This window comes from Hoplias malabaricus, unplaced genomic scaffold (genome assembly GCF_029633855.1).
Source record: "Hoplias malabaricus isolate fHopMal1 unplaced genomic scaffold, fHopMal1.hap1 scaffold_75, whole genome shotgun sequence".
Lineage (NCBI taxonomy): Eukaryota > Metazoa > Chordata > Actinopteri > Characiformes > Erythrinidae > Hoplias > Hoplias malabaricus.
Genome location: NW_027101049.1, coordinates 1 through 25,000, shown reverse-complemented (window position 1 = coordinate 25,000; position 25,000 = coordinate 1). Strand labels below are relative to the sequence as shown.

The window sequence follows — 25,000 nt, the reverse complement described above, 5'->3', positions numbered from 1 at the left end:
GTTTGGTTGTTAGCAGTGCCGACAAAGCTATGTTTGGTTGTTAGCAGTGCCGACAAAGCTATGTTTGGTTGTTAGCAGTGCCGACAAAGCTATGTTTGGTTGTTAGCAGTGCAGACAAAGCTATGTTTGGTTGTTAGCAGTGCCGACAAAGCTATGTTTGGTTGTTAGCAGTGCCGACAAAGCTATGTTTGGTTGTTAGCAGTGCCGACAAAGCTATGTTTGGTTGTTAGCAGTGCCGACAAAGCTATGTTTGGTTGTTAGCAGTGCCGACAAAGCTATGTTTGGTTGTTAGAAGTGCCGACAAAGCTATGTTTGGTTGTTAGCAGTGCCGACAAAGCTATGTTTGGTTGTTAGCAGTGCCGACAAAGCTATGTTTGGTTGTTAGCAGTGCAGACAAAGCTATGTTTGGTTGTTAGCAGTGCCGACAAAGCTATGTTTGGTTGTTAGCAGCGCAGGCAAAGCTATGTTTGGTTGTTAGCAGCGCAGACAAAGCTATGTTTGGTTGTTAGCAGCGCAGACAAAGCTATGTTTGGTTGTTAGCAGTGCAGACAAAGCTATGTTTGGTTGTTAGCAGCGCAGACAAAGCTATGTTTGGTTGTTAGCAGCGCATAAAAAGCTATGTTTGGTTGTTAGCAGGCTGACAAAGCTATGTTTGGTTGTTAGCAGCGTCGACAAAGCTATGTTTGGTTGTTAGCAGCGCCGACAAAGCTATGTTTGGTTGTTAGCAGCGCCGACAAAGCTATGTTTGGTTATTAGCAGCGCCGACAAAGCTATGTTTGGTTGTTAGCAGCGCCGACAAAGTTATGTTTGGTTGTTAGCAGCGCTGACAAAACTGGAAGGAAAACTTTTCAGTCACACGATAGACTTGCTGTGCAAGACTCGGGGGTAAAATTGAGTGAAGAGGGCAGCAAAAAAGACAAAAGTGGACATAAGGAGCTATTAGACAAAGAAACTTGTAAGTCACTTAAAATCAGGTTCTCTAATGAAATGAGTCCATCGTAATAGTGTTAAAGGCTATGCTAGGCTCCGGCGCACAGCAGGCTACAATCGTATGTAGCTATGAATAACACGGTTGGGAAATTAACTACACAACTAAGTGCCAACTTCTTTGTCAGTCATTAGTTTAACATTCATTTAACATTATATTATTCATGAATTAAATGATACATTTTTAATCACAATAGTTTAAAAGCATGTAGAATAGCATATGTGGTATATCACAATAAAGAAGACAGGCATTTGGGGAGAGGGGGGGTTTCATAGGTCCCCACCAATGTCAAGAGCAAATCTACGCCCTTGCCCTGGATGCTACGTCTTAGTCCCTCTAATTTGAGAAAATAATGGTACCATATATTATTTTAACTGTAGATTACTAGCTGAATTGATTTCAGAAATCTGTCTCAACTCCAGCTGGTCCTTGCCTGACCTCCGAAGGGACACTGGCACTGTCCACACCTTTAGCAAACAACAGTGTAGAGTTAGTTTCTGAGAGTGTAGCTCCCACTGTTGAGCGGAGATGTACAGTACAGGTACTCTGTGTTTATGTGTGTGCTCTTTCATTGGAAACAGAAACAGCCGTGGAGCGATATCACAGGGCTATAATCAGTGGACGGCTCCCAGTGGACCTCCTTCCTCAGGTTGGGATCTTTTCGCCAGACCTCCTCCTGTTGTGTGTGTGTGTGTAAATGTGTGAAAGGAGCTGGCCGTGGAGAACAGTTGTGAAATGTTGATCGTTCGCTCAGCGCTAAAATATCAGTAGCTTTTTATTGTCGCCCGAAATGGACTTGTTATTTGGACGAGCCGATGTCTGAGACTTCTCTCCTCTTTGATCTTTGAGTGTTTTTGTTATTACAGGAAACATGGAGCACATGTGACTTATCCACGCCTATGAACACATCCTTCCTTAGCAACGGTTGCTAGGTTGGACAAGCTTTAAAAAATGTGAGCAAATGTCCCTTGTTTTTCTGTGAAGTACAAACATTTAATTTCTGGTTAGTGTGTGAGTGATTGAGTGTGTGTGTGATTGAGTGTGTGTGTGATTGAGTGAGTGAGTGATTGATTGAGTGTGTGATTGAGTGAGTGTGTGATTAAGTGAGTGTGTGATTAAGTGAGTGTGTGAATAAGTGTGTGATTGAGTGAGTTTGTGAGTGATTGAGTGAGTGATAGAGTGAGTGTGTGAGTGACAGGGTGATTGTGTGTAACTGTCCACAGGTGTGTGCGCGTGTGACTGGATGAGTGTGTGAAATAGTCCGTGGGTATGGCGGGGTGAGTGAGTTTGTCAGTGATTGGGTGAGTGTGTGAGTGATTCAGTGTGTGATTGAGTGAGTTTGTGAGTGAGTGACAGGGTGATTGTGTGTAACTGTCCACAGGTGTGTGTGTGTGTGTGTGACTGGATGAGTGTGTGATACTCAGTGTTGGACTTCGTCCAGGTTGTGATTTTTGTAGGTAACACATCAGGATTAAATAACTACAGAAGTTGAGTGAATGAATGAATGAATGAATGAATGAATCCCCATAGAGTCAGTGTCAGGAGAAGTTCAGTTCCCGGTGGCACCACAAGGGAGTCCCAGAGTGTGTATTCTGTGTCACTCCGTGTACAGACCATCACTCTGTTGATGTTAATGTGGTTTCTTAACGTGACAGAAGAAGAGGATTAGTGTCTGTCAACCCTTGTCCAACTTGTGCAACAGTAGTCATTAAAGAACACGTTCTGGGCGGAGCTTGGAAAGGTCAGCTCTGATTGGATGACGTATAGTTCAGGGAATTCATGACTGAGTTACTGAAAACCTGCAGTAAATGAGGTCAAAATGAGCCGATGCCTCTTCTCTGACGTCTGAAGGTGACTACGTCTGGAGATGGACGTTTAATCTCTGGTTTTGGAAGTGTTTTTTCATTATTTTCTGTGATTTAAAGCCGTTTTGTTGCCGTGACCTGTGTTAATGACATTTTCTGTTTGGTTGTTACGGGTGTACACAGCTGTACAGTTCCTCTATGTTCCTCAGAAGACTATGGGATGATGGCGTACAGCGTATTCTTTGTATTTATGAGTTTTACCTGAACTCAAGGACTCCACAGGGCAGGGCAGGGCTGAACAGCGGTGTCCCGTATCACGTCTGCGTGTACGTATCAGGAACGTCTGCCGTGACTTTGACCAGCTACTGTTTCTGTTTTCTCTTTTCCTCTGAAAAGAAAGAAAAACAAACAAACATATGCATAAAAAGACGTGATCACGAGTGATTATTTGCATGCTGTTTTTAATAATTGAACAAGCAGATGATGGGGTGGATAATATTTCTGTGTCGAGGAAGTGTTAACTGGTTATTCTAAGGCCTTCATGAATTATAAGACTATGTTTCAACCATTAAACGAGAGTGTCCGGACGAAACCTGTGTCTTGTGCTCACATTTCAACGGGGGGCAGCTGTTTGGGGGGAAATAATTCAGCACAAAGAAAGGTTTCTATTGTTTGCACTGGGACTAACACCTGAAACATGATAATGATGCTGCTCCACTGTATGGTACAGGCTCTACTGGACTCCACCGGAAATGTACCCGGTGTCGTCTCTAACCCCCGTCTCTAAGGGGAACAGTGGTCTTTGGAAACCACAACAACGGCGGTGGTAACGTTAAGTGGTGTTTACTCATGGTGTATCGGCGTGTTGTTGTTGTTTGGGACTGAACACAGCTCCGTCATCAGTTCAGACAGATCAGTAGAGTTTGTTCCTTCCTTGTTGCAGCGTCCAGCTCTCGCTGGATTCTTTCGTCGGCCACCGATCCGAGGAGCGTCTGAACCTCTTCAAAAGACCACGGCGTCATTTTACGAGCTGCCGTCGTGAGTCGGATAAAAACGAACGTGATCTCTGCTGCAGCTGGAGATTTTACAGATGGAGAGTTGGTGCTGGTCGTCTGCGTCGCGTGGCGTAGAGTGACAACTCTCTCTGGACGATCAGCGCTCTGCAAGGTTTACACGCCACGGTTTAGTCCCTACTCGACTCGCTCTGAACCACGAGAGAACAGCCACTAAACAAGAACCCGCTTCCAGAACCAGGACCCGATTCACTTGCTGTTAAACAAAAAAGAAGAGTAGAGTTGTGTAGGGACCACGCAGTGGAAAATCCAAACCTGGATCACTGTGGATGTGGCGTTGGGGTCAGGGTGATACATAGTGATACCTGTGAAGTGTGTATTATATGGTGTGAGCCACTTGCACATTTTTGAACATGGTTCTATAGGGTACCAAAAAAGTGTTCTTCTATCGTCAGAATCTGGACATCTGTATGGTTCTAAACACATCCAGTGCCTTCTCTAGAGAACCCTTTAGGAGGACGGTCGACAAACAGCAGCCGGACTTTGGCTTTTCACGACCTGAGCTGGTGAACACAGTTCCACCCTTTCCTTAATCACTCAGTCTCTGAGATTTAAAGGTCACACAGGGCTCTGAGGCCAAATGCTGCAGAAACTCCACCGAGCTGGAGATAGGAGGAGGTATTAAAACTGGATTTACGTGTGATTAGTAAGAGAAAGGTAACATAGGGAAAGAGAAAAAAAAACAAGGAAAAGGAAGGAAAGAGACAGAAAGAAAAACAGGAAGATGGCAGAAACAAAGATGAAGAAAAAAATATATAAAAAAAAATATAAAGAACCAAATACAGATCGAATGAAAGAAAAACAACATGAAAAGAGGAAAGAAAGAAAGTAGAATATGCAAAGAAACGGGGTAAAAGGTGGTAAAATGAAAGAAATAAAAAAGAACATGAAAAGAAAGGGGGAAAGGAAAAGAAAAAAAAGGCAAAAAAAAAGTGGTCAAAGAAAGAAAGAAAAAATGGTGACATGAAAATGACGGTTAGAAACAAATTGAGAGAGAGTGTGTGTGTGTGAGAGAGAGAGAGAGAGAGAGAGAGACACTTCTGCTTACGTAGTCTTGGATGAGGAATGTTTACAGCGCCCTCTTTAAGAGTCGCGCATGCGCAAGTCGCGCAAAAAGTTTCTCAGTAAAGTTTGGAGAAGGACGGGACTGAGGGAGGTCTGCGGAGGAGAAGAAATGGCTTTCAGGAGGCGAAACAAGAGCTATCCCTTTTTCAGTCAGGAGTTCCTCATTCAGAACCATGCGGATATCGTCTTCAGCTTGGTTATTTTTATTTTAATCGGGCTTATGTTTGAGGTGCGTTTAAGTCTGGATTCTTTATAGTTCTTCTATGGGGCTCAGATTGGCTTCTTTATTTGGAATTTTCGGTTCCACCTTAAATGGTGCCACAGTTACATTCTCTTCGTTCTGGCGCCTAACGATAACCCTCACCTTTTAAGGTGGAACGGAAGGTTCCATAAAATAGCCGATTTTTACTGGATTTTTATAGTTTCTCAGTGTTTTAAAAGTAAAAACTACAAGAAGTAGACCCATGTCTGCGCTTGTTGTCTTCTTATAAGCCTTTGTAACGAGTTACCTCAGCTTTTATAACTTTTCTCCCGCTGTGTGTTTTACCATTTTAATTTAAACAGCCACAGTTTTGTAGACAGCGGGTCGAACTTCGTATATTTTGTGTTAAATTCGTTGGTTTTGGGTGTTTAAATGAATCGAACCTTATAAATATCATCTTTAAAATTATTCCGCACACCGTTTTGCGGAGATAAAGCGTTTTAATTCCCGAATACAGGGAAAAAACGAATAAATTGTTGTTAAATATCCGTTAAAATCGAACGGCCTTGTTTAGCCGTTGCGACTGAAGACTGAGGGGATGTAGTAATAAATCTTTAGAGTTAGCTGTTAGCTTTAAATGAGGTTCAGCTTGAGTTTGAGGTTTTAAAATAACGTTTTAGTTTGTATTATTGCCCAGAAACCCCCCTCCTCCCGTTCATCCTCTCACTGCCACGTCTCAGGCCCAAACCTGAGAGTGGTTCCTCAGGCTTTTTACTCGGTTTTTAGCCGTGAAACACCATTTTAGTCTGTGGTGCCATTGAAATATGCGCTTTTCAATTGATTTAAAGGACATTTCACACCTTGTCCCCTATTTATTTAATAATCCAAGGCCTGTTTGTTGTGGTAATTTTGCTTCTTTTTCAAATGACATTTAATAAAAGCAAGAGACCACCGTGTTATGACTTTTACACCCAAAGCTTCGTTAAAACACACGATATTGAGAGGGTAATTTAAATCTAAAATGACACCCGAGTGGCTTCCACTGTGGGAGCCCTGCTGGGGGCATCCTTTCATAGTAACATTAAAGTAGCAGTCAGTGAGTTAATCGGCTGCTCCACGTCCTTTCACACCCACAGCGTAAAGTCGTGTGTTGTTTATGTTCAAATAAATCACCCATAAACTGTTCATTCTTACAGGCCACAGCAAAGACAGCCATTCTCTTCATCCAGCCGCAGTACAACATCAGCACAGTGACTCCAGGTACAGCGCACACACACACACACACACACACAGTTTATCGTGTTCAGTGGAAGGGTTTGATGAAAAGCCTAACCTGTCTTACTCTCTGCTCCCAGATGGAGAGGTGTCTCTGTATTATTACGGATGGAAAGACTGTGCCACAGTCGTGTTTTATCTCTTCATCACCATCATCCTCCATGCCGTGGTTCAGGAGTACATCCTGGATGTGAGTGTGACTCCGGGAGGCTGTGGGTGTTGCTCTTTGTTAATGCAGGATTAATATTCCCTATGGCCATTAGTACGTGCGCATAGGCAACACACTCGTACGTCTGGAGCCCTGGGGAGACTCCAGTGGCCAATCGCGTACATTCTTTTCATTTTTTTGTGTTTGTGGTTGTTTTCTGCAGAAGATAAACAGGCGTCTCCACCTGTCGAAGAGTAAAAACACCAAGTTTAACGAGTCTGGCCAGCTGTGTGTGTTCTACCTGGTCTCCAGCTTATGGTGCTTTTACATCCTCGCCACTGTAAGATATGTACACACACACACACACACACACACACACACACACACGTAGACCAGATACACACGATACACACTCTTGAATTAATTATTAATGTTCCCTCTTGAAATCAGGAAGGCTACCTTCTGCATCCCAGCAGCCTGTGGGAGAACTACCCTCATGTTCACCTGAGGTACACACACACACACTCTAATGGTTTTCACATTATTATATACTGTTCTATTTCTGTTTATTTTCCCTCACTGTAAAAGAAGTCTGGTCTGAAACGCTCTATAAACACTTCATAAATAAGCAATAAATGTAAATCCCTTGGATTAATGACATCACAAAATCATGGAATCTGTAACAGTGTTTTTACAGCTTAATTTTTCTACTGTATAGAGTTGGCAATGATCAGATCATGTCTCTGTCTGTCTCTCTGTCTCTCTCTCTCTCTCTCTCTCTCTCTCTGTCTGTCTGTCTGTCTGTCTCTGTTTGTCTCTCAGGTTCCAGGTGAAGTTCTTCTATCTCACTCAGCTGGCGTATTGGTTCCACGCTCTTCCTGAGCTCTACTTTCAGAAAGTGCGGAAGGTGAGAGAATCAAGAGGGAAGTGAATGTATGACTGCAAGCTAGAGCAGGAGCAGAGGTTTATGTGTGTGTGTGTGTGTGTGTGTGTGTGTGTGTGTGTGTGTGTGTGTTTGCAGGAAGAGATTCCACGTCAGTTGCAGTACATTTGTTTGTACCTGTCCCACATCCTGGCGGCGTATCTGTTAAAGTAAGTCTGTGTACAGAATCATACGCGGTTAAAGTGACTGTTTGCCGTTCAGCAGAAAGAACCACTGTGTACTTGCTGTTACTCTTTCTCTGTTTATTTGCAGGAAATGCATGTGCAGTGTTCATTATTTTACCGTAATGTTTCATTAGTCATCGTTAAAGAAGCGTACAGAGGGTGTGTGGAGGTTATATTCAGTTACAGTCAGACTCTATGGCTACGTTCACACAGCAGGTGAAAGTGGCCCGAATCAGATTGTGTCTGTTCTGCTGTTCACACAGTCTCTGTGACCCATGTCTGACATCAGTGTGAACAGACCACGCTCCTAAACTGACCCACGTGTGCAGGAGGGCAGGGCTTCAGGCTCTGTCCAGGAGGAAGTATGGGGTAGTTTTATTATACGCACTTTCATTTTTCATGTGAAGGAATGGCACTGGACTGGTTCACTCTGCAGCGCTGCGTCATTGAAAGAAGCTCGTCCTGTGTTTGTTTTATTAAAACACTTAAAACACTTTTTTGTTTTTGTTTTTTAAATGAGAGACAGGAGCTTCACATGTTTTCTGATATTCTTTACAAAAGATCGGACCTCAGTGGCGCAAATCTGATTATTAAAGAGTCAGTGTGATTTGTTCTGTTCACACAGAGCCATATGAAGAACTGGTTTGGGACACTTTTACCTGCTGTGAGAATGTAGCCTATTTTTACATTACCTTTTAATATTCATTCATTCATTGTCTGTAATCCATATCCCGTTCAGGGTTATGGAGCCTACCCGGAAACATTGGGTGCAAGGCAGGATCACACCCTGAAGGGGGCGCCACACACTCACACATTCACTCACACCTACGGACACTTTTAAGTCTCCAATCCACCTAAGAAACCCACGCAGACACAGGGAGAACACACCACAATCCTCACAGACGGTCACCCGGAGGAAACCCACGCAGACACAGAGAGAACACACCACACTCCTCACAGACGGTCACCCGGAGGAAACCCACGCAGACGCAGGGAGAACACACCACACTCCTCACAGACGGTCACCCGGAGGAAACCCACGCAGACACAGAGAGAACACACCACACTCCTCACAGACAGTCACCCGGAGGAAACCCATGCAGACACAGGGAGAACACACCACACTCCTCACAGACAGTCACTCGGAGGAAACCCACGCAGACACAGGGAGAACACACCACACTCCTCACAGACAGTCACCCGGAGGAAACCCACGCAGACGCAGAGAGAACACACCACACTCCTCACAGACGGTCACCCGGAGGAAACCCACGCAGACGCAGAGAGAACACACCACACTCCTCACAGACGGTCACCCGGAGGAAACCCACGCAGACGCAGGGAGAACACACCACACTCCTCACAGACGGTCACCCGGAGGAAACCCACGCAGACGCAGGGAGAACACACCACACTCCTCACAGACGGTCACCCGGAGGAAACCCACGCAGACGCAGGGAGAACACACCACACTCCTCACAGACGGTCACCCGGAGGAAACCCACGCAGACGCAGGGAGAACACACCACACTCCTCACAGACGGTCACCCGGAGGAAACCCACGCAGACGCAGGGAGAACACACCACACTCCTCACAGACGGTCACCCGGAGGAAACCCACGCAGACGCAGGGAGAACACACCACACTCCTCACAGACGGTCACCCGGAGGAAACCCACGCAGACGCAGGGAGAACACACCACACTCCTCACAGACGGTCACCCGGAGGAAACCCACGCAGACGCAGGGAGAACACACCACACTCCTCACAGGCGGTCACCCGGAGGAAACCCACGCAGACGCAGGGAGAACACACCACACTCCTCACAGACGGTCACCCGGAGGAAACCCACGCAGACGCAGGGAGAACACACCACACTCCTCACAGACGGTCACCCGGAGGAAACCCACGCAGACGCAGGGAGAACACACCACACTCCTCACAGACGGTCACCCGGAGGAAACCCACGCAGACACAGGGAGAACACACCACACTCCTCACAGACGGTCACCCGGAGGAAACCCACGCAGACGCAGGGAGAAATCACCACACTCCTCACAGACGGTCACCCGGAGGAAACCCACGCAGACGCAGGGAGAACACACCACACTCCTCACAGACGGTCACCCGGAGGAAACCCACGCAGACGCAGGGAGAACACACCACACTCCTCACAGACGGTCACCCGGAGGAAACCCACGCAGACGCAGGGAGAACACACCACACTCCTCACAGACGGTCACCCGGAGGAAACCCACGCAGACGCAGGGAGAACACACCACACTCCTCACAGACGGTCACCCGGAGGAAACCCACGCAGACGCAGGGAGAACACACCACACTCCTCACAGACGGTCACCCGGAGGAAACCCACGCAGACGCAGGGAGAAATCACCACACTCCTCACAGACGGTCACCCGGAGGAAACCCACGCAGACACAGGGAGAACACACCACACTCCTCACAGACGGTCACCCGGAGGAAACCCACGCAGACGCAGGGAGAACACACCACACTCTGCTTAAAACTATAGCTTTGAAATCACTGTGATGCCTCACTGTATGCAGGGAGTAGCAGGGAGAATGGAGCCTCTGTTGTTGCTACTCTGGGCTCAGCACTGCAGACACTGCACTAGAAGTGTGTTTCCATTGCACGGTATCAGCTCGACTTCACTCGGCACGTCACGACTCGTTGCACTTTTCTCTGTTTCCGTTTCCTCTCCCACACTTTCCTCTTGAAATGTATTTTATTTAATTATATTTTATTTTTATACGTGTGTGTGTGTTACTTTGCAGTTTGACACGTGTGGGCTTAGTGCTGCTGTTTCTACAGTATCTCTCTGAGATGGGGCTACACTTCTCCAGACTCATCTACTTCGTCGACGAGACTCATCACAAAATGTGAGACACACACCCTCAGGCTGGTGCACTCCTGACCAAATGGACCATCGGTGGATTTGATGAAGCTGGTATTTATGTAAATGTGTGTGTTCACAGGTTTGAGCTGTGGTCAGTGGGGTTTGTTTTGACCCGAATGGTGACCCTGACACTAATGTTTCTGGCTGTTGGTTTCGGTTTGGCTCGATCAGAAAATCAAACACTCGACTTGGAGACGGGCAACTTCAACACACTCTCCATCCGGTGAGAGAGAGAGAGACACACACACACACACACGCGCACATCGACACAGACATATCAACACACTCTCCATCCGGTGAGAGAGAGACACGCGCACATCGACACAGACATATCAACACACTCTCCATCTGGTGAGAGAGAGAGAGACACACACACACGCATCAACACACTCTCCATCCAGTGAGACATACACAACACAAACACATTAACACACTCTCAATCAGGTGAGAGAGACACACACACACACTCGCGCACATCGACACAGACATATCAACACACTCTCCATCCGGTGAGAGAGAGAGACACACACACACACACATCAACACAGACATCAACACACTCTCCATCCAGTGAGACATACACAACACAAACACATTAACACACTCTCAATCAGGTGAGACACACTTAACTCTCACGGGTTAAACACATCGGTGTGTGTGTATATCTCACATTTTACAGAGGCTTTGAACACTGCTCAGCCAATCAGATTTCAGGACAGGAACCGTGTGATTCTCCTAACAATTTATAACAGTTCATTTTGTATTGACTCTAGTGTGTGTGTGTGTGTAGGCTGTTGGTGTTGTTCTTAGTGTGTTCCACTCAATCGTGGCTGCTGTGGAAGTTCTTCCGGTTCCAGTTGCGACGCACGCGAGAGTACAGACTGGAACAGGCCAAGAAGAGAGCAGCCGCCAAACAACAAACTCCCCGCACACTGAAGAGAGACTCGGGTACACACACACACACACACACACACACACACACACAGACTTAACCTTAAATCCTGGACACCTTTTACATGTTCTTTTACATTTATGTGTGTGTGTGTAAGAGTAAATTATGACAAGTGATTCCAGACTTTTGAAGCACAGTGTGACCCTCACGCTGAGAAATATTGCAGATGGATTAGTTTCGTGACACACACACACACACACACACACACACACACACACACCACTGAAAGCTGATACAGGTGTTATTCAGTAGAGACAGTAACATCAGTGATAACATCTTTCTGTTGTTGTCATCTCTGGAGAGAGAGAGTGACGATCAGGAGAGGGGTGTTGTATTTTTAGGTCAAATCATGTGTCCTCAGTTTCACTCGGAGAATGTCTGCTTTCTGAAGTGTGTGTGTGTGTGTGTGTATATATATCTCTTTTTTAATAACTGCATTAACACTGAGGGTGAAATGAATGTCTTAGTTTCAGTAACTGCTTCCACTCTTTTGGAAGAGCTGTACGTATTTGAACATTACTGATGTTTGTGAGGCTGTATGCTATCAAATCCTCACAGCAATGTCAGCTCCTGATGAGTTCAGGTGCTGCAGCTCACCTCATGTTTATTGGGCAGGGCTCCATCGTTCCAGAGAACACAGTCCCACGGCTCCACCTCCTGAGGCTGGGGGTGTGTGTGTGTGTGAACTGTAACTAGATCATTTCTTAAGGTCAGTAAACTATTCCGTTGTGGTGTTTTGCAGTCGGTCATCATGAGAACGGCGTCCTGAAGGCGGAGAACGGCACGTCACCTCGAACAAAGAAGCTTAAAGCTCCTTAACCCTGCGCTCCATCTCCAGGGTGGGCCTTCCCCCCCACCCACACACAGGACAGGGATGGCAAACTGGTTCCTGCTCCACCTACAGAGACTGAGGGTGTTCCATCATTCCACACAGGCCGTCACGTCACGTCACGCTTCCCCCAGCGCCCTCGAGAGACCATCAGCTTTTCTTTAATCGTTCTTCACTTTCTTCTTCATTATCAGTATTTCTTACATTCGTTGTGTTTTTGGTTTTTTTTCTTTTGCTTTCACTGATTCCCAGCAGCAACTTTCTCTAAAGCCATTTATCGCTTTTCTTTTGACTGTTTTCTGAATGAGTACTGTATTAACGGCCTGCCCCGGGGAGGTGCTAAGAGGCGCTGAAGGGGCCTAGGAAGGACCCCCGGAGCGCGGGCCGACCCCAAAGTGTGAATATTACTAAAGAGATAGTTTGGCATGTTGTACATGGAGTTAACTGTGTGTTTCGTCTTTACACGAGTCGTAGTCAAGTGGAGCTTCGCTGTGGTGTTGTCCGAGCTCGTACGTCACCGTCTGTGCCTTGGTGTTTGAGGCACGCCACCGTTTCCCTGGTTCTAGAAGGAACTCAGACGTTCACGAAGCAAAATGTGATGCTCCGCAGTAGCTGCACTTCAGCTTAAAGCAACACTACGTAGAATTTACACCTTTAAAATACAGCTTCAAAATCATTCTGATGCTCCACTGAGCTGTAATGGAGAGTTTAGAGCCTCTGTTGCTGCTATTCTGGACTCGGTACTGCAGAAACAGCACTATGTAACTTCTAGAGAGAGGCTGTCAGATTCTCACCGTTTTTTTTCCAACGTTTTCTTAGTTTTAGAAGCTATCGCTGCAGCAAAAATGGAGTAAAAACCCTTCATCTCAGAATGTGTTTGCTCGTGTACTTTAGCCTCCTATCAGCAGTAAAGGAAGACACCTAACATGTCTTGACCTGTCAGGGGCATGTTCCACAAAGCAGGATTTTGGTTAGCTGGATAACTTAAAGTAACAATAGGCAGCATTTTTACTTTTAAATAACAGGTTCAAAATCATTGTGATGCTCCAGTGAGATGTGATACGCAGAGTAGACCCCTCTGTCCTTGCTAATCTGGGCTCAGCACTGCAGAAACTGCACTGTGTAACTATTGGAGGCGGGTAGCTTAAGGAATTTGGCTAAACTGAGAAAGCCTGCTTTGGGGAATATCCAGCAGCTGTTTAGGGTGAGAGGGAAACCTGAATTTATTATTATTGTTATTGGTATCTTAATTATTTTTGCCAAACTATCGCTATAAAAAGCAAAGGGCTGACTGTCGAGGGCAGTGTGTCAAAGACGCTCTCTCCGACTGAGCCTTTAGCCGAGCAACAGGACCCTGGTCTTTTGGGGATTATGTACAGAACGAGTCTGGAGTTTGGACACACCTCCATCGATCAATTACAACTCAAACTCATTACAGCAGTTAGAAATGTAAATAAAGTCATATTGGATACTGTACCTTTAAGACGTATGTAAATGAGCTCTGTTATGAAACGGGGGGTGGGGCTAAGCTGCTGTAAGTGGAGTGGGTGGATGTGTTTGAATATGCTGTGCTTTCTGACACTAGGAGAATGTTTAAATCTATTTAACTTTTTTTTATTTTTAAAGTTTGATTATTTTCTGGTTATTAAAGGTTCTCAGGGGGGTTACAGTGAAGAACCAACATGTTTAACACTTTACTTTTGGGCACCTCTCACCTTCACATGTATTAAAGTCACGGTCTGGTGTCTGGTCATATTTTGAAATTTGCAAAATACAAATAAAAGTCAAATAAAATGAAAGCCTACTATACTGCTGTATAATATAGGTGTGTCCAAACTTTAGACTGGTTCTGTCTAAGGGCCTGTGTTATCGTCTGAACTCAGCAGTGCCCTGGTGGGTCTGGCAGATGTTGACCTTGGTCGGGCTCTGTCTGGGTGAGCCAGTGGACTCCAGCTGTTGGAGACAGTTTCCTGTTGCGAGGAAGAAGGCTGATCTAAAGGGAGCAGTGTATTACTTTTTTTTTTTTAAAAAAAAAAGGGGAATTCCTCTGAAGAGTCAGTTTCACAAAACCGTGGTTGAATCCGGGCAAAATTCGAGGGTTTTGATGTCCACATTCTAGTGGTGGTGAATGGAACCAGGCGTCTTTGTGTCTTCAACAAGTGTTTGTTTCCTCGGCAACACCAGCGATTTACAACATGGAAACATCGCTTTCAGCACCTGTTCCTTTAAATGATAATGAGCCGCTCGCTGTTCACCCCGACCCCGAGCGCACAGCAGTGAGGAGCGAGGAGCAGAAGCTCTGGTTTTTAGCCGTTTTCACTCTGTTCTCTTTCTTCTCCGTTTTTACTCAGTGCTCTTATTTCTCCGTTTTTACTCAGTGCTCTTATTTCTCCGCGTATCAAAATCATGTCTAAGGCATCAGGCAGTGTAGTCGTTCCCTTGTATTGGATTCAGACGTCTGGTTCCATTCACCACCACTGTGAACTGACTCGGTTTATTTAAAACGGTGCAGAAATTGCGAAACATCAGTGGAGTTCCTCTTTAAAAGGGGCCAGTTCCTTCAGACCCACAACTACAGACCTATGTGTTTACCCCCTTCCAGCACTAGGACATTTTATATAAGTGTTTATTAGAGCAGGTATTCAAGTGTGTTAGAGGAAACCGTTGTACTTACAGACTGTATAGGGTTTACTGGACGTTCTGTTTATGTTTATGTTCTGCACCTGATTGAGGCCGTTACAGCACAGTCACACAATCCCTGCATGAACACACACACACACACACACACACACAGCTGTTATGTCTGGTTACACAGATTCTTTAATGCCTTATTGTTAATGGATTTCCATCTACAGTACAGTTTATGTGAATGTACATGACCAATGCTTTATAAATACCGATCCTTTTTTGACAAACGGTGTGAATGTTCTGTGTGTAGAAACATTTCATTTCAAAGTTCCCATGGTTTATTTCTGCAGAGGGGCACCCATAGCCGTACTACCAGGAGAAACAGAACAAAGCACAATAAAGCAGAGGGAATGCTGGGAAATGTAGTGCAGAGGGTTAATATCCAGCTCTGTGAAGCCATTCTATCCATAGACAGGGCTAAATATTCATGTGAAGATGGGAAGGAGCATCCGCTGCTGTGTGGGAGTTCAAGAAGAAGCTTCATCTGTGAAGAAAAAACAAAGTTTTGTAACTCACTCACTCGTGTTTAGCATTCTGAATAGTCTCCACAAGGGGGTGCTATCTGTAGCTGTTACTGTGTTGCTTCACATAACGACACCTCATTTATTTATCAACTCTTTATTTGAACTCTGTTTATATCTTTAGAATAATTTGATGTTGATTTCTTTTTCACGTGAGTGAGTAGTCGTCAAAGCCTTTCACTCCTAGTGACAGATACACTTTAACTTGGTCTGAACGTGAGGTCCGGAAGGCCGCGTGGTCGTACCTGTGGCGGGGTCAGGCAGCTTCTCGGAGCTGTAGTTTACGGCTGAAGATTTGCTGCGGCCTAGAGCTCGTCTCAGCGAGGACAGCGTCTCCTCCGGGATTTGATCTTGTTCCGCTACGGACTCGAGGTAACTGAGCACGTACTGATCGGCGTCCGTCAACACGAACCTGTGGCTGAACACTAACAGAAGGGAGGAAAGATGAGAAAGAGAATTGTAATTGACATCCATGGCCCAGATCACCAGACAATACTGTGACCTGAATACCCAGTTCCAGATTCTGAAGAGTCCCCTGCTCTAGTACACCTGAGAACCTGTGAGGTATTGTGTAGTGTGTCCTGTCAGGCGTCGGTGCAGTTCTTGCTCAGCTACTGTTGGCTTTGGCTTTTAAATTCAGACCAGAACGATCCAGAAAGAAGAACATTAAGAAGTGAAATGTGGTCCACCCTCTGAAGCTGTTTTCTTGAAACCCCCAGATGTTGATGGTGTGCAGCAGATGTTCAGATGCCCTCACCCTCCACGGTGGCTCCGATGGCGAAGTCCGCAGGTCCGTAGTAGTCTGGGGTCTCCGCTGTACCGCCTGGTTTGGGGACGCGTGTCTTTTCCAGGAACTTCCCTCCGATGATGCCAGAGTTGCGTCTTGACGTCTCAAAGATGCTGACCATGTTGTTGGACAGGAAGTAAGACAGGATGAAGCGGCGCCCCTCGTCCTGAGGATTCTGGGAGTCCTGAACACGAGCAGAATGAGATTTCCACAACTGTGTACTGACTGGTTCTTTTCGTATTAAGACAGACACACACTGAGATCACACTGTAAAAATACAGTATAAGTGTGTGTGTGTGTGATTTCTCACCAGTTTGGCAGCATAGCGCAGAACCTTATGGTCATTCTCGAGTAGTTTTATCAGGTCTTTCTTGGGAGGTTGAGGAATCAGAGACAGACAGTTCTGCAGAGTGTCCTCCAGTGAGCCGAAACCATTGTACGGTGGGATTACCTGTGTGTGTGTGTGTGTGTAAGAAAATGTGTAGTTAATAACCACAGTTGGGTAAAATAATGAAGCACAGTCATTTATGTTACACAGTGTCTGTTGTCTGATTTTGTTAAAGCAACATTATGCAGTATTTCTACCTTAAAACTACAGCTATAAAACCATTATGGTTCTTCACTCATCTGTAATAAGGACAGCAGAGCTTCTGTTGTAGCTACTCTTGCCTCAGCACTGCAGAAACTGCACTATGTAACCTTTGGAGGAGGGTAGGAAACCACCACCAATCTCTGCCTTTATATCAGGACTGTAAAAGTGTTTTAGAGTGCTGTAAAAGTCAATTACACTCTGCGACTGTAGGGGGAGCCCAGGAGCAAACATACCAAATCTTACCTAGCGTTACTTTAAGAAGTATAATTAAGTATAATTACATTTCCCTCAGATTAAAGTCACTGTTGTTAAATCTGTGTGCGAGTGTGTGTCTCGAGCTTCACCTTCTTGAATTCCTGCAGGCTTTTCTTGTCCAGGGGGAGGGGCTTGAGCAGGATGTCGGGGTGGTGCTGCTCGTAGTACTTCCGGGTGAATTCGTCACAGTCGTGGAGCACAAAGCGCTTTCCCATGAGCCTCAGCTCCTCCCCGACTTGAAAGTCCTTGGGAGAGTAGTACTCCTGAACGTCCTGTGGAGAGACTTCCAGAACGCAGCTGGGGAAAGACTCTGAGAGCAGGAGAGGAAGACCGTTATTATTTTATTACATACATGTGCTCACCATACTGTGTCCTGTGTGTGCAGGGGTGGACATTACGGGGGGATGGTGGGGACTTCCCCAGGAAAACAGAGAGTTGTCTCTTGTCATGAATCATTATAAACATAACTATAGCATTTTAAATAATAGGTTTATTATCAACCAAAATATTAAATTTTAGGTTTTGAAGGTTGTTCTCCCCTTCATCTGCCTCACAGTGGTTTGCTCCACTGCCTCCACTATCATATGGGTTGCCAGGTCTGCGCGTTTTAAGCGATATTGGGCTTTTTTTCTGTGTAGTTTCAGGTTGCAGTTTGGGACTGGTTTCTAAATTTATTTGTGTATTTCCAGTGATCCTCTCCCTCTTTAATCACCTTTAAATAAAGAAGAAAGTCCCAGTGATCTTCATGATGGTTATCCCTTATGAATTTGTTAGCTGAGATCACGCCACTATGCCCATGTATACATCTCCATCTACAGGCCATTTGGCTTGAGGGGTACTTTGGCCTTGTTCTTTTACTGTTAACTGCCCCAACAACACTGAAATTAAAGATAAGCCTGTGTGTGTGTGTATATGTGTGTGTGTGTGTGTGTGAGACTCACTGCCGTCCTCTCTCATGTGTTTAGGCACTCTTTGTCTGCGCAAGAGGACGGGGAACGGGTCTCTGCCGCTGTTCAGCTCCTGAACCTCACGGATCTCCACCGAGTCGTCCACCAGGTAATAGTGCACTGTTACAAAACGCTTCTCTCCGTACACAGAGTCAGAGTCATCCCAGAGAGCAAAGAAACGTAGCACCTACACACACACACACACACACAAACACAGAGTTTCTTTGTCTGTGAGGAGTGTGGTGTGTTCTCCCTGTGTCTGCGTGGGTTTCCTCCGGGTGACTGTCTGTGAGGAGTGTGGTGTGTTCTCCCTGTGTCTGCGTGGGTTTCCTCCGGGTGACTGTCTGTGAGGAGTGTGGTGTGTTCTCTCTGTGTCTGCGTGGGTTTCCTCCGGGTGACTGTCTGTGAGGAGTGTGGTGTGTTCTCTGTGTCTGCGTGGGTTTCCTCCGGGTGACTGTCTGTGAGGAGTGTGGTGTGTTCTCTCTGTGTCTGCGTGGGTTTCCTCCGGGTGACTGTCTGTGAGGAGTGTGGTGTGTTCTCTCTGTGTCTGCGTGGGTTTCCTCCGGGTGACTGTCTCTGAGGAGTGTGGTGTGTTCTCCCTGTGTCTGCGTGGGTTTCCTCCGGGTGACTGTCTGTGAGGAGTGTGGTGTGTTCTCCCTGTGTCTGCGTGGGTTTCCTCCGGGTGACTGTCTGTGAGGAGTGTGGTGTGTTCTCCCTGTGTCTGTGTGGGTTTCCTCCGGATGACTGTCTGTGAGGAGTGTGGTGTGTTCTCCCTGTGTCTGCGTGGGTTTCCTCCGGATGACTGTCTGTGAGGAGTGTGGTGTGTTCTCTCTGTGTCTGCGTGGGTTTCCTCCGGGTGACTGTCTGTGAGGAGTGTGGTGTGTTCTCTCTGTGTCTGCGTGGGTTTCCTCCGGGTGACTGTCTGTGAGGAGTGTGGTGTGTTCTCCCTGTGTCTGCGTGGGTTTCCTCCGGGTGACTGTCTGTGAGGAGTGTGGTGTGTTCTCCCTGTGTCTGCGTGGGTTTCCTCCGGATGACTGTCTGTGAGGAGTGTGGTGTGTTCTCTCTGTGTCTGCGTGGGTTTCCTCCGGGTGACTGTCTGTGAGGAGTGTGGTGTGTTCTCTCTGTGTCTGCGTGGGTTTCCTCCGGGTGACTGTCTGTGAGGAGTGTGGTGTGTTCTCCCTGTGTCTGCGTGGGTTTCCTCCGGGTGCTCCGGTTTCCTCCCACAGTCCAAAAACACACGGATTGGCGACTCAAAAGTGTCCGTAGGTGTGAGTGTGTGAGTGAATGTGTGTGTGTTGCCCTGTGAAGGACTGGCACCCCCTCCAGGGTGTATTCCCATCTTGCGCCCAATGATTGATCAATTAGGCATCTTGTATTTGTAAATTGTGGGCACATGACATTATCTTGTCCCCCACAAAAAGAAGACGTCCCCACAGTGTGAGTGTGTAAACCCCACATGTGATCAATGTGACATACTCCTGGTTCACACACAGATTTACACACATAACATTCACAGCTGGATTAGACCTACATCTACTTAAAGGTGACTAATGAGTCTGTTGACATGTTGAGCAGGAGTGTGTGTGTGTGTGTGTGTGTGTGTGTGTGTGTGTGTGTGTGTTGTTACCTTTCGGTCCATAGAGAGGAACTGTTTAAGATGGTCGTAGTCTGATGGAGTGATATAAGATCGCTGAGGCTCAGTCCGGCAAATCGTGTAGTGGTCACCGGGGGTTGGCTCAGGGTCATTTAGCACTATACCCTGACTCTCCAAATACTCCTAAACACACACACACACACAGAGAGAGAGAGAGAGAGAGAGAGAGAGAGAGAGAGAGAGAGAGAGTACTTACACAAACTGTAAGGACTATGTACACAGTACTATAAATAAAGTATTGTGTGTGTGTGTGTGTGTGTACCTGTGTGAAGGGGTCACAGTGTGTGATTCTGTACACTGTTCCATACACACACAGATCTATGGCGAGGTTGAGGTCTTTCCAGTGGTAGTGCTCCCCCTGCTGGTTTTTGGGAAATCTGTGACGTTTGATGAGTTTTCCCTGTGGAATTCCTGAGTTTTCCACCTCCGGCTCCATCACACACATGCTGTCATCCTCCAGGAAATAGTAGATCTCCACCATACGCACTCGGAGACGCTCTTCCGGGGAGTGCAGCACCTCCTGCTGGAAGTAGCCATAGAAGCGCAACACCTGGGGGGCAAAAGGTTGTCGTAAACAAGAGAGTAATGTACAACCACTGCAGTGTGTGTCTGTTTCGCCGAGTTTAACCTCGTCTTTGCGCTCTCGCATAAACACGGGTCCAGCGCTGTGATTGGACAGACTCAGACGAGGGGGCGGGGCCAATTCTAAAGTCTCTGCACTTGACGTCAGAAGCGGAGCAGGATCTGAACGACTCGTTTAATCCTGTGTTTTTTTTACAATGTATTTTTTAAATAGCATATCCCTCTCAAATGAAAGCAGTTGGGTTGAAAACTGCGGGGTTACCTTCTTGTCGTAGGCGACGTGTGCAGGGATGAACTCCGGCAGGGGGCTGAGTGCGGGGGTGCCGAAGGTGAGAGTGGGAATTTCGCCGGAGAGCTGCTTCATCTGATTCTGGAGGATGTGCTCCGAGAGCAGAGGCTGATGACCGACGCCCACAGTGGGTCTGAGGGGCAGCGCATAGCCGTTCTTATAGGAGAGGGTCTGAGGCCTGTGGAAGACGGACTTCTGAAGGGAACACAGTGATGATTAGAGTTAAGTTTCATACAATTCCGCACATTAGTGTCTACACATTTTATATCCAATATATCCTTAGTTTATTAATGTACGGGTTTAACAGATATAAATGTAAACATTTGTTTTTAACGCTTTAAAACCCTAACTTGTTTGTCTCTCACCGTCGTGTCCCGAAAGCTGTTTCCAGGCAGAAAAGGAAGGCCGTGAGTGGTGTTGACAGACATTATTCCTCATAAACACACTCCTTTATATCTTTTAAAGTTCCTCTTTTGCTCAGTTTAGGAATTAAAGTGTGAAATAAAGTACTATTTAACAGTGAAGTCCCTTCCTCCCCGGAGACTTTTCACCGCGGCGCTCTGACCAACGGCCTGAGAGAGACCTGTGTTTATTAGCCGCGGTTTCCATGGCAACATGGACCATTACTGGTTTCTAGGGAGAATGTAAACAGGCTTATTTTAATGCTTCTTTTTTAAACGTTTACAATGTATAAAAAAATAGAAGAATGTATAAAGAAACACCAACATATATTTGTACATTTTTAGACGTCGTTCACGCATAATTATTTCTACTTTACTAATCTGCAATATACACTTCACCAGTAGATGTCGCCAGCGCTTCACCGGGATTCCACCCTTGTTGCGTCGTCATTAAAGGCTCCGGATTTTGCAGACGGAATCGACTCAAATCAACATCATTTTAATCAAAGTTTCTATAAGCGAATCCTCTGCTTTTTGTTTGGACAGAACCAGAGATAAAGACAAATTCCGGTCTAATTTAAGCGTATCCGCTTTTAGAGCTGGTAAATGATATGGATAGAGGTGAAATCTGATGTAGAAATCATGATCTATTCTTGTTTTTGTTCAGAGTAGGCAAACGGACTGAGTCAGTTCCATGCGTTTCGACTCACAGAACCGTTGGCTGAGTCGATCCACAATCCCAGATGCTATAGAGTCGAGGAATCGATTCTTTGAGAATCCCCTTTCATGGCGCCATTTGGCCCAAATAATAAACGACTAAATTGAACTACATTTTAAAGCAATTTAATACAAATGCACTTAATACAGACCTCCATTTAAGTTTTCAGAAACGTGTTAAGACCTTCCAGAAACAGTATTCGACTTAAATGAGTCACAGGGTTTAGTGTTTTATAGCCTAATACAAGTAAACAACATGGGGTTGACTAGGATTCATCTGTTAGGGCATTCTAGTGATATATTTTGTGTTAAATGAATAATTTTGTTATATTATCTATAATTCAGGCAACATCTACAAACATTTTAAAGTGCACTGTCTACAGAAAAACCTCACTATCTCTCTCAAAAACAACGAAAGCAAGTTTGTTGTTCATTTTAAATTTATTCCAAGCACAGGTTAAAATTTGCTTAATGCAGGTAAGGCAACGGTTGCAAATAGAGGAAGTTGAGTACAAAAACAGCTTTTATGGTCCTAGAATGTCCTGGATGCTATTAAAATCATGCCCAGGGCTTGGGGATAATAATAATAGTAAAAAAAAAAATAGGACACAGGTTTGGAAAAATCTGGGCTACTTCGGCCCGGTGCTTTGAACACGGGAGAAATCCATAAGCTTCCCAGGGATGTTTTTATCCAGCCTGAGTTCCCTCTTAAAGCAGGTAGAGGTCATTTCTTCTCACCCGTAGTTTTACTAGTTCTTCATTGTGATTTATATCCTTTAGATTCTTGAGTAGCACCTAATTTGAGGGACAAAAATCTCCACTGGGAAGCTTTAACAGCAGATAAAAACAAACTAAAAGGAAAGGGGATTAAAACAAAAGAAGAAGATCGCTTTAGCAGAGTTAGATGAACCAATAAATAAATCACAGATCGACACATCGCATTTATATTGTTTCATACACGATAAAAGTCACCGGCCGTGAACCAGCTCTTACCAAACTGAAGTAACTGACCTTGTTAGCTCCCTCTGCACTGGCCACGTGGCCGTGTCCTACGTCCCATGTTTTGGAAAAGGCACTCTTCTATGCGTAAAGCCTGTATATTCACATGTGAAAACACTAGGCCTCAACCTCTTTGAGGTTTACACTTCTGGATATTTTCTGCAGACACTTTTTCAGCAAAGTACATCCCGTTTTTCTTTTTTTAGGAATATATAACAGTATTGTTTTACACAGAAACACTTGGATTACATCCCTGAGCTATCACACGAACGCTGCCACAGTATAAAAATATCTCATTATAACCATTTAGGAGAAAACTAAACAAAATAAAACAACAGGAAAACACTATTAAATATTCAAAATATATTTTATAAGGGCTGAGATGAATTCCAAGCATTTTTTTGTTCATATATATATTCTTCTCTTCTCTCTTTTCAAAGACAGCACCACTTCACCAAGGTCGGTTTTGTGAAAAGTCTCTAGACCTAGTCAGTGTCCTTGGTCCCGCCTCCAATTTTTGATAGTCATTAGGTAAGGACCAATCAGAGTGCTGGAACTGTTTAGAGCTTATTTAGTCTTTCAGAGCTGCCTCAGTTTCCCATACGCTGCCAAAAAGATCAAATCCTACGGGTGGATCTACAACTCCCATGAGCCTCAGCGTCCCATGACTTCAGGAGGTGGTGAGAGAGGTGGTCATGTGTAATTATGACATCGGACCTCAGCACAGTGAAAGTGACGCGTCATGTTTGCCGGCTGAAGAGCTTATTCTTACTGCAAAGGCCAGGACTTCTCACACACACACACACACACACACACACATAACCAAATGTCCAGGCCATTACCATCCACGTCATAGTCCTCTCTATAAACGTTGGCCAACCGTGAGCAGGATTATAAACACAGCCTTGGTGGTGCTAGGGCTAGGGCTGCAACTTGTGATCATTTTTATAATCGATTCATCTGTTCCATATTTTCTTTCAGCTCCATCCTCTGTCTGTGCAAGAGTGCAACAAAAGGAGACACCGCCCCCTGTGGTTCCTGTAGTGTATTGCAATTTGTCATAGCGAATGCATAGATGAAATAAACATTATAAAAATTCAGGCTTTAAACCAAACACTAGGAGCTGTTGTCCCTTACTGCAATCCTTTAGACTGACCATGTTCAACAAGTTACACTGCCCCCTACACCTCCCGCACTGTACTGCATCCTGTCATACAACTGTCACACCTTTGGAGTAATTTCTTCACCATAATCGACTTACTAGCTGCAGCCCCAGTGTGTGTGTGTGTGTGTGTGTGTGTATACCCGCACTACTAAGTGTGTGTAATAAAGGTGTGTTAATAGTAACGGTTGAGGCTGCGTGTGCCCGGAATGTCCGGCTGTCCGTTCATCCAGATCTCGCGGATGATCCTCTCTCTCTCCTCCAGCCTCTGGGCTCGCTCCAGCTCCTCAGCGGAGGTGAAAACGTTAGTGTTCAGCGTGCGCTCGAAGCGGCGGTGTCGCCGCGCAGAGAGGTCCGAGCCCGAGTCCCAGTCCGATTCCGATCCGCTGCTGTCGCTGTCCGACTCGACTGGACGCGGACGCTTCCTGCTGACCGCTCTCCGCCGCCTGCAGTCCGTCCGACAGGAGATCTGCACCACCAGCGCGAAGAGTGTGAGGAAGAGCCCAGCACACACTCCACACATGAAGAACAGAGCACAGCGCTCTGGGTGCTCTGTGGATACACACACACACACACACACACACACACACACACACACACACACACACACACACACACATCAACATATGTCCATCAACCAAGTTTTTTCTGTAGAAAAAAAAATACACTAATATTAAAGCTGCACTATATATTTATTGGGGATCTGGAGCCCTCTCTGGTGAAATCGTGTAACTGTCCATCGTAAACCCATCGTAATATGAGGATCCTCTGTATAGTATTGATTTTGTAATACCCCATGAATACAGTATTTGTTTGTAGTTAAAATATCAGATAATATCCCTGCGCTGGGTTCAGACAAAGGAGTGTGTGTGTGTGTGTGTGTGTGTGTGTGTGTGTGTGTGCCTCACCTGTGATGTAGGTGTAGGCCGCAAGGGCGTTACTGAGCAGAGACATATCCACGCTGGTCACCGTGACAACAACGACCGTGGGATTCTGATCGCTAGGCAACACCTCTGCGTCTCCTGTTTCCTCTTGCTCTGCTGA

At 45.8% G+C, this 25,000-nt stretch overlaps 3 protein-coding genes across 4 annotated transcripts; 1 reads left to right on the top strand and 2 right to left on the bottom strand.

Moving 5' to 3' along the window:
- Positions 1 to 4,967: 4,967 nt before the first annotated feature.
- On the top strand, positions 4,968 to 13,176 carry tram2 (translocation associated membrane protein 2). Its single transcript, XM_066659153.1, has 11 exons — positions 4,968 to 5,160; positions 6,330 to 6,393; positions 6,489 to 6,598; positions 6,780 to 6,896; positions 7,007 to 7,065; positions 7,379 to 7,463; positions 7,578 to 7,648; positions 10,460 to 10,564; positions 10,661 to 10,804; positions 11,372 to 11,529; positions 12,276 to 13,176. Exons 1-11 carry the CDS (start codon positions 5,041 to 5,043, stop codon positions 12,350 to 12,352), a joined length of 1,110 nt encoding a protein of 369 aa, XP_066515250.1. The 5' UTR covers positions 4,968 to 5,040; the 3' UTR covers positions 12,353 to 13,176.
- Positions 13,177 to 15,169: 1,993 nt separating this feature from the next.
- Positions 15,170 to 21,673, bottom strand: efhc1 (EF-hand domain (C-terminal) containing 1). Of its 2 annotated transcripts, none has more exons than XM_066659152.1 (11): positions 21,478 to 21,673; positions 21,043 to 21,310; positions 20,651 to 20,869; positions 20,069 to 20,356; positions 19,780 to 19,929; positions 18,147 to 18,339; positions 17,295 to 17,515; positions 16,669 to 16,809; positions 16,329 to 16,542; positions 15,817 to 15,996; positions 15,170 to 15,534 (listed from the first exon to the last, which is right to left on the bottom strand). In XM_066659152.1, exons 2-11 carry the CDS (start codon positions 21,103 to 21,105, stop codon positions 15,518 to 15,520), a joined length of 1,686 nt encoding a protein of 561 aa, XP_066515249.1. In that variant the 5' UTR covers positions 21,106 to 21,310; positions 21,478 to 21,673; the 3' UTR covers positions 15,170 to 15,517. The 2 variants fall into 2 exon arrangements, with proteins under 2 accessions (XP_066515249.1, XP_066515248.1); XM_066659151.1 differs by having other exon boundaries at positions 20,651 to 20,872; positions 21,478 to 21,671.
- A 573-nt stretch (positions 21,674 to 22,246) lies between these two features.
- On the bottom strand, positions 22,247 to 24,991 carry LOC136684402 (protein eva-1 homolog A). Its single transcript, XM_066659159.1, has 2 exons — positions 24,865 to 24,991; positions 22,247 to 24,508 (listed from the first exon to the last, which is right to left on the bottom strand). The coding sequence occupies exons 1-2, from the start codon at positions 24,908 to 24,910 to the stop codon at positions 24,132 to 24,134; spliced, it is 423 nt and encodes a 140-aa protein (XP_066515256.1). The 5' UTR covers positions 24,911 to 24,991; the 3' UTR covers positions 22,247 to 24,131.
- Between the last annotated feature and the right edge of the window lie 9 nt (positions 24,992 to 25,000).